Genomic DNA, 19794 nt, shown 5'->3' with positions numbered 1-19794 from the left:
ATAGCGTGTGATGGTCATACCAGAAAGGGGACTATACGATAACTATCATAATAAAAATGTGTGGACGCACAATATATTACTCTAATAAACATGCATCTCTTGTTTAATAAAGTTGTTTTGGAAAAGCTGTTTGTTTCACCAAAGATATTAGATTCCTTCCTGTCATAATTAAGCAGTCCTCACTAATCAAAATCTATATTTAGTGATGTTAGACTTTAGTATTACGCAGGAACTTTGGCGAATCCCCAAAATATTGGTTTCCTGTTTCTCTTATTTGCATTTAATAAAGCAATTAACCATCTTTGTTTAGAGAGTGTCATCGTGTCAGTTCTATTTCCAATATTAATGAATCTAATTTCATCAGAAGAACCAAAACCAATTCAATCAGTTATGAACTTGAAGTAAACAACGTCATTACGACGCGGACACGCTGGACCTTCCGGAATAGAGATGGCGGGAATCCAAAGAACCATAACAAACACAGGAAACAACTCATGCCGTCACCCCTATGGACAACACCACGTCAACCCGCCTCCAGACTATAATATAACAACCAATCAAACGACACGGGTGGTGGTCACGTGAGTAGCAATGGCAGCTCTATAAGATAAGAAGTTTGGCATGACGTGTGGTGATTGGTGCATGCCCGACACACAGTACTACGATCAGCAGACGAGATTGAGGGACGATCGCTGGTTTTTTTGCGAGAGTACGCGATTGATAACGACTTCATCATCAATTGGCTCAGATACGTTTATTGAATAACCTGTTGTGAAGAGAAAAGTTGTCCAAGGATATTCCACAGGTAAGAAAATCCACATTTCAATTTAAATGTTTTAATTGTTATGTTTTACGGAACAAAAAATCCACAGCTTATGTGTACGGTACAAATATCAACGTCAAACCCAACAAATGTGCTATCATTATTATTGCCTCACCAATAACTAATATTCGTTATTACATATTTGTGTGTGTTTGTTAGTTTTTATAACAGTGGAACAAAATTCGCGGGCGTTTTTTTCTTGGTTTGTTTTAATATTAGTAACGCGTGTTATACGGTTTCAGAAAGAATATTAATGTAACTTCTTTGTTCAATTTAAACGATATTCTTTCCATTTGTGAAATGGGTCAAGTTTGTTTTATGGGTCTGTGAATAATAATTTAAGGTCAAACTTTTTCATTATCTATCTTAAGACGGACAAAGGAGTGATGTAAGACTTTGAAGACAAAATTTTAGAAAGAGTTCATACAAATGGTAGAGTATTGTAGTTTGAATCGACGTTAATTGGTTTGGTTCACGTTTGGTAGGTTTTGTATGAACCCCATAGATTGGTTTAGAAATACATGGATATAATAAATCGGGGGGGGGGGGGACACCGTGAAGGCAATCAATTGCATTTTTTATCAAATAAGTATTTTTTCTGTGACTAAAGGTGGCACTGATATTAGTTCCAGTCGGTTTGAGAAATCTTAACGCGTGTTGTATTCCTGTTCATGAATTACCGCGGATTAAATTACATTGCCGAAAATGGGCTCTAGCGACGAATTCACGTCACAATTCGTCACTTCCCTTTCATAAAATGCTTCTTTGGAACGCTTTCAAAGCGATATTGTGTTGTTTAATATTTTCTCTACAAATCTTTCCTATCTTTTTGTTAGTGTTGTGGTTGTTATTCGATGTAATCAAACAACAAAACTTGTATATAAATCAAACTTGTATATAAATCAAAGGGGAAATTAGTGAAGTTATTTTTTTTTTTTTTTTGCATTAATCAATCGAAAAGAGCTAATACCACTCTGATGATTGTTGATTATTGATTATAAAAGTCGACACAGCATCGAACTATAAACTATTACAAAAAGTAGTTTATTTCTGTGACTTTCATTGGAATTCGAGGGAGATACACGAACTAAGAATACAAATTTTAAGAAATGAGTGCAACGATACATGCCGGCTTACAATACAATTATTTGTGACTTCGGTGTCTTTAAACGAGGACAACTTCGAACGTGGATGAACAAAGACAGTCATCCATTGAGATGCCTCAAGTATTCAATAAGCCAAAGTGCCCACTTAAAAATGGCCTCCATCCCTTTATCTATTCAAGGACGGTTTCCTTGGATGGCCAATAAAAGTCCGTAGAAATTAAATTATGTTCTTCAAAACTATAATTGAAATTGCCTTTTGATATTTTCTTCAATAGTTTTACGCCGCTTCCGTTCCATACTTGTGTTTAAATGAGTGTGTAGATTTGACAGTGACTAGAAAGACTTGAAGATGAGAGAAAATTACTTAATGTTGTGTTATTTTTGAGCGGTTTTAGTATAATGACGAACCCGGACTTCGAATGCATTTTTTGTTTAGATACAGTTACATAAGTCAGAAGTCAAAATTGCTCTTCCGAGATCGTTTTGCAGTGTAAGAATTGCCGTAACAGAAAGCTACATTTTGACGTCGATTGGATTTTGATTTACAATGAAGCCATTTGAATGTAACAATGAAATTAACCTGCAGTTTGAAAAGGTTGAACATTTCTAACGTCTCAAGTATAAAATAAATCCATCATCTGAAGTGGGTTTTCAATTGATTCGGACAAAAGGCACCCTTTTACATTTCATTGTAAACAAAGCTGAAACAACTATTTAAAAGTAAAGGGTGCGGTAAGCTGAAAATGTGAAATTCTTTAAAAAAGAGCCTTGATTTATCATTTACATATCGTTACGCAGGGTACATTGTGTTTTTTTTCAATGAGATCCGCAATCTAAATAATAAACCAGAGTTAACTTTGACTTTCTATAAGGACTGCAACCTCCCAAGAATCATATTGTGATTTGTATGAAAATATCTGAAAACCTGAAGCAACTGAGTTTATGAATTCAGTCTTGAATATTGTTGCAGGAGCTACTGGAATTAGATTGTTGCATCAAAAACAAACAATCTGTATTGGTTCAACTGATCCCCAGCAATTTGAAGATGGAGGAAATATAAGACCGCATATCAATCTATACTGGATATTGGATCCTCTCTTGAAAAACATTGTGGATTAAAATCTTAGAGTATGCAAGCCTCCTTGTCTCCCGTGAAGTGCTTAGAAAATTTACGAAAATGTCATCGCCTTTAGAAATAGTAAATTCAATTAATTGGTTTTCATTTTGCATTTCTTCAAGTGTGGATTCCAGCAAAGAAGCTGGTGTTAAGCAAGTTGTGTTTGGAAAAGCTTGCGAGAGTGATCCTATAAACTCGTTATGGATTTCGTCATAATAAAGTTACTAATTGTAACAATTAAACATCAGACCAAAATAAAGCATTACTAATAATATTTCGTTCAGCAGGGCGGATCCGGGAATGCCAAATGACGGGCGCATACACTTTGAGGGTCAATTTCCATGTTGATAATTTTCTGTTATACCAACTTAAATGCAGCTATGTTTATATTTGATAAATGGTACTACTGATTTACAGGTAGTTAAAGAGTTTAAAGGTGATGAGGTTAAAACAAAATTACCAAGCAATGGCTCGACATTAAATGACCCCCTTTGGCGATTAATTGCGCTTCGTTCATTGCGCGTGCGCCTTTGCCTCCAGTCTTTCAAATACTAAACCGATCAGGTGGCATGGTAAAAACCAATCATGTAAAAAAACGGACACATCTCGGTGTATGAAATTTCAAACACCTCGCCTTTCCGTAATTATTTCGAATCGGTATGAAAAAGATGAAAGTTCGATTTAAAAAAGTGCAATTCCAACAATATTGGGTTGAATCTCGAGTCTCGTTTTGAAATTGTCTCCATTCTAAGCGAATGGGAAGTGACAAGGAACCTCTTCTACTGATTATAAATCAATCAAGGTTGTTGCTTTTTGTTCAGGCGATTATTCTCGAAAGCATTCGTCCTGAAGTTATTTGGGCAAGCTAGAAAAACTCCTCAATCGTGTTCGGTAGCGGCACAATAATGTTCACGCCTGCGGCTGCGGCTCGGCTAAATCAATTTAACTGCGAGTAGTGTCACTATTGATTCGTTTCGTCCGGGGTTGTACATGTACCTCTACAGCTTCGGTGCCATCACAAGGGGACACTCTGATCCTTCGTGATCAATGCTAGATCGAAATATTCGGGGGCTTGACCAGTCGGACGTTTGGCAGGTGAAGTTCTGCATTCAATTACACTGGATACCTGTTTTCATTGTACAACCTTTAGGGGTAAAACTAAACGATAAATCTGATGGAGGTTGTTCCGGTGATAACTGATTTGAATGACTATCGGGTATTTGTACACCACGACGTCTGTATTTATCACGTGTTTCTTCTTATTTAACATTGTATCACCTTAATAACTTCACGAACAGACAGACCAACATATATGTGGTTTCATATACACAAATGAATCATCAGGTCTTATGCAAGGGTTCGAATCCCGCCTGAGTTGAATACCCGAGTATACATAACTGTTTGTTGGTACAGTAAAGTACATTATGCAATGCCTCAAATCCTATATATACATATTAATAAGGCCTATCTTCTTATAAGTAAGAATTTATTTTGCAAAATAGTTTGGCTAAATGCTGACAGGTGTCGAGAGGGGCAAATCAAAAGCTAAACTTTAACTTTGTGGTGGTCTCGTTGTTTTCCACAATCCGTGCGTTTGTATGACTAATACAGTACATACAAATTGGCCCCCACTGTCTACAGTCATTTCAGATCGATCTTTTAATCTGATAGCCTATTTTGATGTGTCACAAATCAATATGTCATATAATTTCGTTTTATTTGGGAGGCCGTCAAGTTCGAGACAATTGTGATTTTGAATATACGATGGTAATTAAAGGCACTGACGCCATTTTTCGTAATGGTAAAAGTCCAGTATTCGCACATGATGTATCCCAATATGTGCATAAAATAACAAATCTGCAAATTTTTTACTCGGTTTGTCATCGAATTTGCAAGAGAACAGTGAAACAAAAAACACATTGCTGCACAAATTGATGTGCTTCAGATGCCGAATAAAGGCTTCAGGCCTAGGGTATTTTAATATTTGAGTGAACACATTCATCTTTTCAAAAACTACGTATTAATTTCAGAGGGAGCCGTTTCTCACATTTTCTCGTTACCAAGAAAGTTTTTAGGCGTACAATTATTTTGAGTAATAAGAAGTCTCCAGTGCCTTTAAGAAGACAGAAAAACGGCTTAAGAGCAAATATAAGGCAAACGTTGATGCGATAAGGGACCTCGTCTTCGGCTTGGTCCTTTATCGTACGGCCACGACCCTGTCGGATCTACACGGCCATTTAAGACCTCGATACCTATTCTTTTATCCTCTTTATCATAATGTCACAATCAAGTCATAACTTATCATCAACCTACATTTTGCCTTTATGCACATTTGCCATGTTTACAAGACACGCGCATATAGGGCTTGATTTTGGGGGAAATATCCATAAGACCGCAAGAGCAGACTTTTGTTTACAGGCCTAGAATCAAACTGTGTAAATAACACAGTGTGTTGGTCTAAAACGGATTACAGTGCAATGTATATACAACTTGCCACAATTTATTAAACCATATGCAATAAAAAATGAATCAGTGTGTTTCCACTAATGTAATATTCCGCAACGCATCTAGAGTGAGGATTAACCACAAATGGTGATATAGAAGTACTTACGGCGGTCTTTCTATAAAGGGGCCGGACGGCGACGTTAAAGCTCGCCGTGAAACGGTGTTTCCGCCCCGATTGCTTCACCGAGTCAAATTGGATGAAGTCACAAAATCACAATATCGGCACGAAGACGTTCACAGTAAAGAGAAATATGTTTCAGGCATCATTGGATATCAAGACGTCAACATCGGAGCGGATTAAAAAATAATCTCATGATGTTTTATAGATCATGGGTTTACAAGTGTCTTCGAGATTGTATACAACCCATTTATTCAATCGAGCAAGATGAATACATGATAACGGTTGATTTTATTAAAATAATTGGAAACATTCACAACCATGACTTTATTCAAGGTCAATAAAGTGGTAATCTACTTGTACGGTTTCCATTAAAAACGGCACATAAACCGTGTCATGACGTCATATGACATCTGCAGGTCCTCATCTGGAGCCGATAGCTAACAAGTTTTTGCCATTATGGTAACCACTAGTAAAGACAGCATAGGTTTATACCATATTCAAAGGAATTCGCATTCCAACGCCACAATGCCCAATACTTCTGAAGATGCGAGACCGCGTCCTTGCTCTACTTAGGTTAATCAATCTTAATGCTTATTTTGACACAACTGAAACATTCGCCACTAATATAGCATGTCCTTGAAGGTGCTCTAACAATTTTAGAGGCTTGCAAGAATTTTTTTTTACGATTGCCCTTGTGATGAATCAGGCCATGGTGTTGAAGTATGTGTTGGTCTATTTCACAACACTTCACGGTCATTCATCTTACTCATAGACAGATGGATACCCAAACTAGCCTAATTGTTGACAAATTCTGCCTCATAGTCGGTCTAATTTATCCGGGAACAAAAGTGTATTCACTCGAGACATACGAATCTCCTGGACAGATTTTAACCAGGGGAAAATGTGTATTGGATTAAGGGCTCTTCAGACTGCAAATTGCTGCGGGGGAGAGCGGTTCATCACCCGTGAGCTACGGAGATGGAATACGCTATTAACCAAAACCCATTATAGAGTTTTCTTTGTTAAATGTTGTCATCATGTTTTTGGAAACATCGACCAAAGACATTTCCATTAGTAGGGAGTGATTGTACTGTGCAGATAATACACTTTTGCTGGTTAGATACCATGTGTTTGTTGTTGTTGTTGTTTTCATCTCTTTATGCTAGAGCTTGAATGTTTTGTTTCTGTCTTTTGTTTTGAATGGGTACAAATGATCAACTAAGTTTTATGATGGGCACGCGTGCGTGCAGCGTAGATCTTAACAACAATAACGCATCTGTAGTTTGTTCGAGTTGACTAAAAATGCTTGAATCAGTAAAATTGTCTAGCCCTTATAAAGCTGCAGTCTCCGTGCAAGCAAATAACAAACAAATGAAATATGAATACACTCATACTCTTGGAAGAATATTGTGGACTTACCAGTCATTTGACGACATCTTGGGTGTGGTGATAGTGTCCATTAGGCTAACCAGTGTTTTCCCTTTTCTTTAACAGAACTTCCGTCCGGTGGACGATGGGCATGAAGTCAATGGTGGCGCTGTGGACTGGGGTACTGGTCGCACTGTGGGTTCAAAGTCAAGCATGTTTAGTTCAAGACTGTCCGGAAGGAGGAAAGAGGTCCAGTTATAACACAATCAGACAGGTGAGTAGACACCCCTATAACGACCCCAAAACCCATACTGCCTGAGACTCTAACTACACTATTAAATTCCCGGGTCGGGTCCAAACTAACCCGGGTTCAATCATTCTGCATGGACTCATTAACGGTTCAGGCTGACTCGTTGTCGGGTCAAACTAACCCATTGCTGGCCATTGCCGGGTCAGGCAATGCCGGGTCCCCAATAAATGTTGTAAAATTTTTCCTTCTAATTATTTACAATAAAGCATTGGAATTTATTTCAATCTTAGAATTTCTATAAAGGCACTGGACACTATTGGTAATTACTCAAAATAATTATCAGCATAAAACCTCACTTGGTAACGGGGAGAGGGTAATAGTAAAAATCATTGTAACGGCTCCCTCTGAAGTGACGTAGTTGTCGAGAAAGAAGCAATTTTCCACGAATTTGATTTCGAGACCTCAAGTTTAGAATTTGAGGTCTCGAAATCAAGCATCTGAAAGCACACAACTTCGTGTGACAAGGGTGTTTTTTCTATCATAGTTATCTCGCAACTCCGAAGACCTATCGAGTTCAAATTTTCACAGGTTAGCTATTTTATGCATATGTTGAGATACACCAAGTGAGAAGAGTGGTCTTTGACAATTACCAATAGTGTCCACTGCCTTTGAGCGAAATACACTTAGTTTTTTTTGTATAAGCATGGGTTGTTTGAATCGTTTGTGAACCAACAGTTATATGTACGAATTGTTGTTTGTTTATGGAACGAAACTTCAGGGAACAGTTTTCAATTCAGTCAAAATCTAAGGTTAAAATCCAAGCTGCATTGTAAACTCTGTTAAGAGTTCTAACACAAATGGTGTACCAACTTTTTAAACATGTTTAAAGGACAAACAGTTCCAAAATGAGGTGTCAGACACCTTGCAAATTTTTTTTGTGTAGAATTCAAGCACACACGATGATCTAAAGAATTTTGGGATATCATGTATACAAGTGAGTACAAAACTTGGATTAGACATGTGTTGAAATTCCAAACACTGTTTTTACAGTGTGGTGGAAGACATGATATTGTTTCATGCCTGCGTCACTCCAAAATAGTATAAATTTGTCTTCATTTACAGATCCACTCAACTCAATTAGCTATCTTAAAACCTTTCTTGGAACGCCTTCCTGTTTCATTCCTTCTTTTTGTCCCATTGGGGTCCTTCTTTATTAAAAGAAGAGGCAATATTTGACCGTGCTGTCACTTTATTTGCCTTTCACTCACAAGGGACAGAATTTGACGCTGGATGAGAACTTGTTCTTGAGTCAAACCTGCACTGAACCACACGGACAGGTCGGATTACGATACGTGTACAAATTAAAACCAGAGACAAATATGTATAGATCTGGACTCTGTTTACTCAGCTGTCTTGTCAACAAAGCACCTTGAATACTTGCAAATAGATCAACTCTTCTTTAAAATGATTTAGAAGTAGGAGTGATTATAATTATTTAACGCGTCAAGTGCTACTGCTCGCACATGATTGTTTTTGCGACGTCAGGTCTTTCTTAAGACTCCCACCAAATGGTTTGTCGATATCTTATTTTAAGTTTCATCATTGATGAGAGAATTTAATGCCACGAGCATTTTAACACTATTCATGTGCACTTTAGGATCAGTGAGAAAACAATAAATAACCCCAAGACATAAGGAGATAAAACTGGAGTGCTCCGTTTACAAAAGACGGACAGAACCAATACTACAAAACAATCCACTCGGTACGTTTTTAGCTCATTTCCTCTAAGACGATTCACACGTACTCCTTCAAGACAATACCTCCAAGGAGCAGTGAGCAAGACGACATCACAATTGCCAAGGTGACAGAAAACTGTCTCAGGGTGACACTATTTCATTCTCCTCATCAAATACCCGGACTGGTTGGTTCCGGTCTATCTTGAGTCTCACCAGTTAGAGTTTCAAGTCCCTTGTGATGAACATGGTCGGTAACCGGATTTGCGAAACAATCGACAGCTAACTGCGAGTAACTGCACACGGATCTGAATGAAGATGACTAATATTGGTGTGGTATTTATGCTGTCACGTAGGCATTTATCAAGTAATGCTTGAATTGGACTGAAAGCAAGCTGTTTATCTCAGTATCTGTAATCGATTGAGGTGCGGCATGGAATACAGGTGGATAAAGGGTAATTGAAACACCCCCCCCCCTCCTAAAAAGGATGGAACCTAAGACGGGGAAGGGGCAGATATTAACTGGGTCAAAATAATAAGAAGCTCAAGCCATATAACTATTTTGTTTAATTCTAACACTCTTTTTGAATGCAAACATTGACGTTTCGTGGCGAACAGACACGCCCTCTTCCAAAACTTTGTGTCTTGAAACAGATTTAGTTTTTTGTTGTTTTCCCCCCTAAAGGTGTTGAAAAACACGCTTCATTTTGAGAGAGTTCTTTAATGTGAATAGTATCTTATTAGTTTCCATAAATTTCAAGACACAAGCCTGATTTATCGCGCAATTCAAATCTTGAAAATCGGCTGAAACATTCTTGGGACCTTGCAAACCGTATCCCAAATACTTTACTAAAGATGCATCCAAAAAGTACCAAAACTTAGTAATTTATAGAGATCTAAGGAGGGGTGCCTGAACTGGATCTATCAGATTGGATCGCAAAATGTGATCAGGAAGTTCAACTATTGCACGACAAATTTCAACTAGAGCTCTATGTCTCTGTTTATTAATGATATGTGATAACAGTTTTAAAGTGAGAAAAAATATGCTCTTTTAAGAAAATTGAACTTAATTGGCCTATCAAAATTAATGTGTAAAAAGTATAAAGGAATGAGTTATTGACTGAATAGCCCACTGTAGGGTCATGTTTTCCAGAAAGAAATTTACTTCAGTGTCTTAACAAGTAGTATTCCATTGTCTAAATTGGAAAGCTATAGACAAATCAAGACACCGTGGTAAAGTCACTCTAGGTTATTACCAGCACTAGTGTGAAGTTTATTACCTGCAGGAAGTGTAGATATTGTCAAACCTTCATCGTTATCGATCTCAAGGGGGCATGGGGGTCTACGTAATGATACGGCATATAAGCAGGTGCAGTGATGGGGGCGGATATAAGGGGAGACATTCATTGCGTACACCTGACAACGTAAAGAGACCGTCCCGACCTGTTTGCCAGCTCGCGTCATCTAAGACACTCTCACGCCAACGTGGAGATTGTCTAGTTAACACATTAAGACAGGGAAACCAATCGATTGCAATAATGCAGGACACCAGTGCCGGTTGCCAACTATAGAAGTGGCAATATCGCCATCCACGAGAAAAAGCCAAATTATAAAGTTTTCTGGAGAAAAAAAATTGGCATAAGTTGTTTTGGAGACGTATCATTTTGAACCGAACAGAAATTGCTCACGTCGATATTTGCGACGATTTGTATAAACGGCTTGTAAAGTGTAAATTTGTGTTATGCAGCGAAACAATTTGACTCCGTGCAAAGATGGCACGAACTTTATGTCGATACAATTTAATAAACGGTCACTACCACCTTTCTAGTGACTCTTATGAAGGTTTTATATCGACAAATTTAACTTGATGGAAGAAAATACTACGATGATCGATCAAAGGGGTCAATAGGATTAAATCTTCATAACATTGTCGGTGATGACATGAAAAAACTGCACTTTAACCAACGAAGAGAGGCTACTCCTCTCTTTTCTCTATATCTTTTTGAAAATGCAATTCGAATTTAAATTTACAGACAACAGATTACATGCACGTCGCCCTTGGTGCGGGTTGTATGAAATATCACATTCTACCCTAGCGTCAGATACATAAGTCTAAAGTTGTTCCATGGGGTATCTGGGTCTACATGCATTGGTGAATGACGTCACAAGACTTTTATAATCGAAGAATGAGCTCTCGTTTTCGATTAGATTTACAATGATCCTAAGAGTGCACGCCTACATGGTCACTTCACACCCGTACAAATAATGCTTGAGTGTTTCTGACTTCTTTAGACATCTTGGGAGGAATACAACAAAACACTTTGTTGTTTTGTATGGAATAGAGATGTTGCTGTTAGATGAGTTGGATGTTGCGTTTTAATGTAATTACCCAAAGGGGTTGGCTTTGGGCTACGACTGGGGTGAATGACTGAGCTTACTTTATCGTTTAAGAAATTATGAAAGTGGCAATGTTTATTTGTTCCGAATTTGCAAAGCTTTTAGTCATGTGAGGTTTCATAAATCATGGGGATATCATCTCTTCTCATTGTTACACATACTACTTTTAAGATCTATGTCCCTCATAATATGAGGGGCATAAAAAACCCTTAAGAAGGATAAACCAAACGACAAACGACCTTAACATTCTTCTTTTACATAAAGAATTTATAATTTCATAAATTCGGTTTTAACCTTGATTGTTTCCAAGGTCTGAAGGCGGTAACCTACATTTTTTATCTTTCACTGGAAGAGATTATTTTGTACAAAATAATCTCTTCCAGTGAAAGATAAAAAATGTAGGTTATCTCCTTCAGACCTTGGAAACAAAAATTTGTATTTACATTTTCCCTGTACATACAAATCCACTGCCAAGGCTACATATTTTCTAAGTAAGATAAAACAAAGGGACTTTTTATTTTGAAAAATAATATCAGTCTGTGGTTATACTAGCTTTGAGTAAATTCAACAACTAAAAACAAGGTCAGAGACGATCTTGTACAGATATTTCAGACCTTGGAAAAAAAAATTTGTATTTACATTTTCCCTGTACATACAAATCCACTGCCAAGGCTACATATTTTCTAAGTAAGATAAAACAAAGGGACTTTTTATTTTGAAAAATAATATCAGTCTGTGGTTATACTAGCTTTGAGTAAATTCAACAACTAAAAACAAGGTCAGAGACGATCTTGTACAGATATTTCAGACCTTGGAAACAAAAATTTGTATTTACATTTTCCCTGTACATACAAATCCACTGCTAAGGCTACATATTTTCTAAGTAAGATAAAACAAAGGGACTTTTTATTTTGAAAAATAATATCAGTCTGTGGTTATACTAGCTTTGAGTAAATTCAACAACTAAAAACAAGGTCAGAGACGATCTTGTACAGATATTTCCTTCTAACGCAGAAAAGAAGAAGTAAAGTGTACGTGCAAAACGGGGGTGGGGGGGGGTATGTCAAAAAAGAGTAATTGTACTGGAAAAATCAAAACAATAATGCATTTTTGAAGAGGCGGGCTCCTGGTCTATTTATACAGTTTTCATAACTCATGGTTGGAACGCCAATTATTTCGATACATTTGACTTCAAAGTCAAAACCATCCAAGCATTGTGTCCACTTCTCTTCCACTTCCCCGTCGAAAATAAAATCGAATTTTTCACCGGGAGGAAATAAAATCATCCATGAACAAGTGTACAAGGACAGCCAATCATCACTCAGTTGGAAGGGGAAGGGAGGGGGGGGGATGATGGAATGATGAATAAAACTTCAACTTTAAAAGATGCAGAGCAAACGTCTTGAAGGTGTTAATATTGGCTTTCTATCAGAATTATTTGAACTTTCTTCGAGGCCCTCCAAGGGCTAGACGACTACCCGCAGTTTCTAATTGGATATTCAACGCCTTTAGCGAAGTTAAAATTCTTCTACATTTTATCCTTCAGTTTTCTTTTAACAAACACTGGGAGGTATCCATTCTAATACGTTATGTGATAAATGACCTGACACCCTTAATGTGTTATAAATAATGATTACTTATGCCAAGGTATTTGCTCATATCTTTCCATGAAAATAGCTTTGCCAATGGGAGTTTCACTCGTTGGTATGCAAACAGTGGAAAGGGCTGGGAGCTACAGTCCGCGAATGTAAAACTAAAACCAACCCTTTATATGAAATGTTTTTACAGGACTAAACTGGAGAGGAATCGAAAAATAATATTATGTTTTTGAAAACATGACAGGTAGGGCGGTTTTGTCGATTGGAAAAAACGCACATTGAAAAAAATGCTGTCAATATTGAATGATTAATGACAAGATACGTTTTTACGTTCGATAAAAATGTATAAGTGATTCCATACTACAAGTAGCCGAACGGCTGTACAAACACACCAACCTTGAAGAGTTCACCGCGGTCGTAATAATTGTGCATTGAATACCTGTTGCAATTACATTTTAATATTTTATATATATTATCATTACACCTGTTTATGCAATCAACACCATCGGGACATGTGTTTGTGATCAGCATGGTTGCTCCTCTTTAAAACAAAAAGACAAGAAGCTTTCTAAAAAATATAATTTAGATAATGATTTTTGACACGGAGACTCCACACACAGTACATATATAAATGTGCCGTTCGCTGCAGACACTTTTGAGAAGACTTTGAACAACCCTCCCATGGTACAAAACGATGAAGACAAGACTACACAATGTTTAATTTTCATAAGACGTATTCTGAGAATGACATCTTGGTTTAATTTCATCGTCTGTGGCGTCACTAAAGGATACCATAGTACTCTCCAGACACTAGACGTAAGATGGGAGATTCTAAAATAGACACCAATCCATTAATCGAGTGTCTATCATCCACAGTCTTCCCAAATGTACCTCAATTATGAATGAGGGTACTAAACCGACTTAACGTGTCCTCTGCGACTCTTCAGTCAACTTAATTTCCTTTGCTCGTGATGTTGGACTTAGAGAAAACTGACACCACCTGGCGTGTAATTTAAGACACCATAGAAGCATTTAACTTCTTCTTGATATTGACCAAAACAGTGAGCTGTTGGAGTTGGCAACTAATTGTATGGCATTAATTTTAGTACTATTATCAAGTGTAGGAGAATTTAAGCACTTATATGGCATGACCAATGCACTGACCTTAAATAGTTTTCTTGGATGAAAATCTTTCCGTATAAGAAGCATCCTCTGTATTGTATGTTTACCTGAAGTAAAGGAGAAACCAAATAATAATACGTTAAGTCTTTTTATCTTTTCTGAAGTTAAATTAAAGTAATCCATTAGTCGCGCATTCGATCCTTCCGGGACCAAGTTGGTCCCAACCGTGTTGAGTTTTAGGCGCGCGTGATCTTGTTTCTGAAAATACGTAAAAAAAAACATAATGTTCTTAAGAAAGTAGATTTTAACAGTATTGCAAATTACTTCAATTCAATAAATTAACGAAGAAAACCCAAGAATACGACAGTATCAAATATTAACAAACTACACTAAGTATTCGATTACAACTCTTGACACTGACAACAAAATCGAAAATTACAATATGACAATGTACTCCTGAAGACGAGCAGAGTATACTGTTCGAAACGTCGGGACCACACCGTTTGTTTTTCAAGGCAAACACTCCACCAAAACATATTTAAAACATGGTAATGTGCTCAGAGGGAGATCTTCCCAATATTGATCCCGGACGTTTGGAGGTTTTATTTTACAGGAACTACCTGCGAGTGAACTATTTATTTACTGTTAATTTGTAATCTTTCAATGAGCATATGATAAAACTTGTCGGGTTTTTTCTCCCTCTCTCCCCTGCAGTGCCTATCCTGCGGCCCTGGTGGTTTGGGACAATGTGTAGGTTCAGCTATATGCTGCGGCAATACTTTCGGCTGTTTTCTCGGGACAAAAGAAACCTTCGTGTGCAGAGAAGAAAGTCAGCTCTCCACACCTTGTGAGGTTGTTGGAGAGACATGTGAATCTATTACTGACGGGAAATGTGTTTCAAACGGCTTCTGTTGCAATGAGAGTAAGATGGCTATTTCATTTCTTAAAAAATAGGCACTGGACACATTTAGTAATTATTGTCAAAGACTATAGTATCACTTGGTGTATCCCAACAACATGTATGCAAAAAATAACCAATCTGTGAAAATTGTGTCTCAATTGGTCGTCGAAGTTGCAAAAAAGAAGAAGAACAGATTGCTGCACATATTTTTGGGCTTTCAGATGCCCAAGAAAAGCTTCGGGCAGTAGGCCCGAAGCCTTTCTCAGATTCAAATAGTTTAGTGAAAATTTACCTCTATCTCAAAACCCACGTTACTTCAGAGTGAGTCGTTTCTCACAATGTTTTATACTATAGCCAGCTCTCCGTTGCTTGTTACTTAGTAAGTTTTTATGCTAATATTCTGAGTAATTATCAAACGTGTCCAGTGCCTTGAACTTTCCACTCTGTGATTCTATTTACATGAATATCAGTGTTGCGTGTCACTAATTTTTCAGTTATGGAAGTTTATGGCTTTTGTAAACTGATTAACAAACAGAAAGTAATAAATACAGTCTTAAGTATTATACAGATGTATTCACTATAGTAAATTTAAAACATACAACTAGGCTTCCTTTTATCTGGAATCGGGCTCATGTTTGAAAGAATTTTTGTCATTCAAAATCTCCAGTAAAGTGTGTAAAACAATCCGTTATTCAGTTACAACTTTATACAATAGTCCTACTCTTGATGAACTGTTTGAGTTTTTCAAAAATGGGACCCAAAACCGATCCAATAGAACCCACGGCGAAAAGGATATGGCCAAATACAGATACATTAAACCCAGAACTGCTCTTCAAAGGTCAATTTGGTGAAATGAAAACTCCCAAAGACCTCTCCATAATACTTCTATTCCATTATGCATCTCTTTTTTTCCACTCATGGATTGTTTTCCTTACGATTTAAACAATATTTTAAAACAACACAATCATTACTTCTCGTCATCTGAGTTTATGTTATAAATCAATATGTGCTCGGCTGTGAAATACCGGGGAGTATTGGTTCTACAAAGCCGTCCGATCAGGACGATTTCCTGTCGATAATCAAGCATAACCCTAAAACAACAAATGACTATTTGATAAGAGATATACAAAGCTTGCCTCATAATAAATCATATCCCAACATGGGACGTTTAAAAGAATTGTTAGTGTAAAGCATTTCCTTCCTTAATTGATTCAGAATGCTATGGATTTATTTTAATTCCCAGAGAGCTCTGGATATATTAAACAAATATTTCTACATCATGTTCTGAGTCATTTTTTTCCCACATGAATTGAAGAGGTAAAAAGGGTGTATGCCAGTTTGCAGCTAGAAAACAATCTTTAAAATTAAATGTGATTACAAATTAGTGAATTTACCTCCAGCTCTAGATTTTAAGTAAAATTGTTACTGATTAAACAGTTCAACATTAGTTTTTTCAACGCTGAGCACATCGTGATTTCAACTGATTTGTTTTCTCTTTTTCGTGGTTGTTTCAAAACGTTCCCATGGTTGAATTCATCTGGAACTTTTGTTTTAGCGATACAATATCACGCTTTAGTATAAACGAAAAACAAAATATTGGGTTTAATTATATCAACTGAAAGATCACCCAATTCACTTGTAAGTTTCAAAAGATGCACTTGGGAAAAAAATAATTGTAGAAACCTATTTAGCCCAACCCCTAACCTTTGATAAATATTAATCTATTGTCATTTTCTCTTTGTGTTATGTATACAGGAAGCTGCTCTTTAGACGTAGCGTGCAGAGAAACCGATACAGAACAGAGAGACCTCAAAAACAGACTCAAAGAGAGGCTTCTGGACGCCCTCTTGCGTCAACCATGAACCCAGTTACCACTCCCTCAACTTTGTTGATAATTTTCACCCACAATGCAATGTGATATGGTCACTTGTGACACCTTCACGGACACAATGTTGCGGTCCTTTATGTTGTGACAATCTTGGTGAATTTCTGAATATGCTCACGTATAGACACAGGACACCATACTTTTATAGGGGCACCAGACCATTATTATAGCCAGGCTCGGTTTGGTCACAAAACAAACCCCTATTTTTGTGGATGATAATAATCTTTGGGACACGTAACTAACTGTATCACGCTGCATTGTAGGTTAAGAGAAGCTTTGAAGATATCCTCATTAATTTTGGTATTTTATTCAGATTGCTTTCTTAGAAATGTTAATTAAACCGTTTGGTATTCTTTGAAATTAATCGTAAATTTAAAAACTATTTAAATACACAGCGGTACCGACATTGGGACTAAAGAGCAATTTAGTTTGTGTACATCTTTCTGATGCAAGTAAACGGAACTTCAAATGGGGAAAGATCAGATAAACAAACAGGGGACGGATGCAGTTACTTTTAATGAGACAAATAAAATGTGCTCTTACCAAAAAATAAATTACAATTTTCAGTTTCTTTAAAAAAAACATGGTGTTGTTAATGTCTTAATGCTTTCTAGCACTTACAAATAATATTACACAATTTTTGGGTGGGCTAAACTTTGAGCTTTTGACAAGATTCTTTCTTGCATTGCGTCATATTTTATTATCTTTCGAAATGTCAGGATCACAGTTGCAATTATAGCCATATCGATGTTCATCTTGAGCGAAATAAACAGCAAAAACAATATTTATTTTCTGAATATATAGTTGACAGTCGTTCACTTTTAATATATATATATTTAGATTCAAATTCTCAGCAATTTTAGCCAATATTATAGTACAATAATGTGACTGCTACGACAGACTTTAAAAATAAAAAAAATGTAAATAAAAATGTTATTTTAGATTTAGTTAAATTAACTTTTGAAAATCAGCTGCAAAACTGCACGCAAATGGCCCCAAAACAAACAATAAATCAAATATATGTTAACAAGAGCACACTCTTGTGGAATTTTAGAGGGGACAAACCGGCTGTATGAGACAGGTGAACTTTCTATAAGAAGTCCACACTTTAAAATTTATAATTTAATCTTTAGAGTACCCAGTAAAACAACACATTTTCTGTCGCTTTTTATTGTTTAACGTCCCATAGAAATAATTGCACATGTAGATTTAACTTAGCAGACTTTGACTATACGATACTTTTCGACTTTACTGCGCAACTCGTACATTTCCTGCGTATAATAGATACAATTTTGACCTATTTTAAAAGTTCAATGTGAATTTCTTGTTGTTTCCCAAAAATATGCAGTCATTCTGTGTATCATAATATTGATGTGAAGTGGTTTCATTTTAGTTGAATTAAAACCCCACTGAACGAAAATTATTTCGTTACGAATTGTACATTGTTAAAAGCTCTTTCTCCATGGTTAACCCGTGTCCATAGTAGGCGGTCGGGATGTGAATGCCGATTTATGTTGAACTATTGGGGGGGGGGGGGGGGCATAGAACTATACTAAACAGCCACAGTTGCCAATTCGGACACGGCCTTTAGACATTGTTTTATCATTACAGCGCGGCGGACATCTTGTTTTTCTTCCATTTGCGTTGTTGTCGACGAAACCGTATTTTGTTTAAGTTCAACAGTGCCAATGCAATTTCTGTTTCCATTCTAGGCCTATGTTGCCTTCGGATTATTGGCACTTATGACTATAAAAAGGCCACTGCGGGGGTGTTAAAATTACACCAGTGGTGTGGTCAGAATTATAGACACCGAATAGAGAATCAAAGTTAACATCATGGGCTTTAAAATAACACCAGTATAATTATATTAGCAGAAGTTCATTTTAACAAACGGGTAGGCCTATGGAGCAAAGCAAAACAGCAACATATTGGAGGATTTGAAAACAGTTGCCCCTTGAGTGTAAAGACACCCCTGCTTTGCTTTGGTTGCTGACTGGGAGAAACGCGAGATGGCATTACTAAGACAGAAGCATATTGCGATAAGGGTTGTGATAAATACCAAAGAAAACACATTCTCTTTCTGTGGTGCAAGGTGACGGTATGGGTTAACAAACTTTTTATGGGTTAACAAACTTTCTAGCTTCAGACATATTATAAATTTATTTCAATTACGCCTTCAAACCTGTTACATTTTCAGTTAAATTAGGGTTTATTTCACTGGGTTAATTTGGGTGTTTCCAGAAAGGACGATGGAAGGATGAGGAGAGGGATGGTTGTGGGTGTGTGCGAGAGAGGGTTCTCAGAACACCTGCAACTATTTAGCAGTCAAAGACCTTTCTATTTTTACGCATCGACTGGCATATCCACACTGCATTCAGAGACTCTTCTAACTTTTTTGGTTGAAACTGACAGGCCGGTCTCGACTTTAAATTGTCGCCTTTTATTAACCACTTATCGAACCTAATAACAGTCTCAAGAAAAACGTCGACCTCTTCAGTAAGAAGCAAAAAAGTGCAGGTGAAGAATCTCCCACAATTAGTCACATTTGAAGTAAGCCTTTCATTAAACTACATCACCTTTTCGCATTGAAACCTATAACTGGCCCAGAAAGAGTACCCAGAAGTAGACACTTCCGTTTTGGTTAAACCTGTGCAGTTCAATACAGCACACGGACCACATGACTGTAAAGTCACATGTCACTAGTCACTTTCTAACCATTATATTGGCGAGGCAGCTTGGAGTCCAGCGCCAATATTTATTTAGCCCGCAATCAATCAAACGCGTCCATCCCTTTATTCCCAGCCCTGTTTTTCAGGGGGTGGATTTTTATCGCTTTTCGTTCTCCTCGGTTCCGTTTGGCTATTGATG

General features: G+C 37.1%; 1 protein-coding gene across 1 annotated transcript; it reads left to right on the top strand.

Annotated features, from left to right (window-relative positions):
* Positions 1-619: 619 nt before the first annotated feature.
* LOC117294921 (neurophysin 2-like) lies at positions 620-18366 on the top strand. The gene is made up of 4 exons (XM_033777469.1): positions 620-805; positions 7167-7314; positions 14855-15062; positions 16797-18366. Exons 2-4 carry the CDS (start codon positions 7186-7188, stop codon positions 16901-16903), a joined length of 444 nt encoding a protein of 147 aa, XP_033633360.1. The 5' UTR covers positions 620-805; positions 7167-7185; the 3' UTR covers positions 16904-18366.
* Positions 18367-19794: the final 1428 nt, after the last annotated feature.

The sequence above is a fragment of the Asterias rubens genome, chromosome 9 (assembly GCF_902459465.1).
Source record: "Asterias rubens chromosome 9, eAstRub1.3, whole genome shotgun sequence".
In the NCBI taxonomy this organism is placed as follows: domain Eukaryota; kingdom Metazoa; phylum Echinodermata; class Asteroidea; order Forcipulatida; family Asteriidae; genus Asterias; species Asterias rubens.
This window is presented reverse-complemented; position numbering and strand designations above follow the sequence as displayed.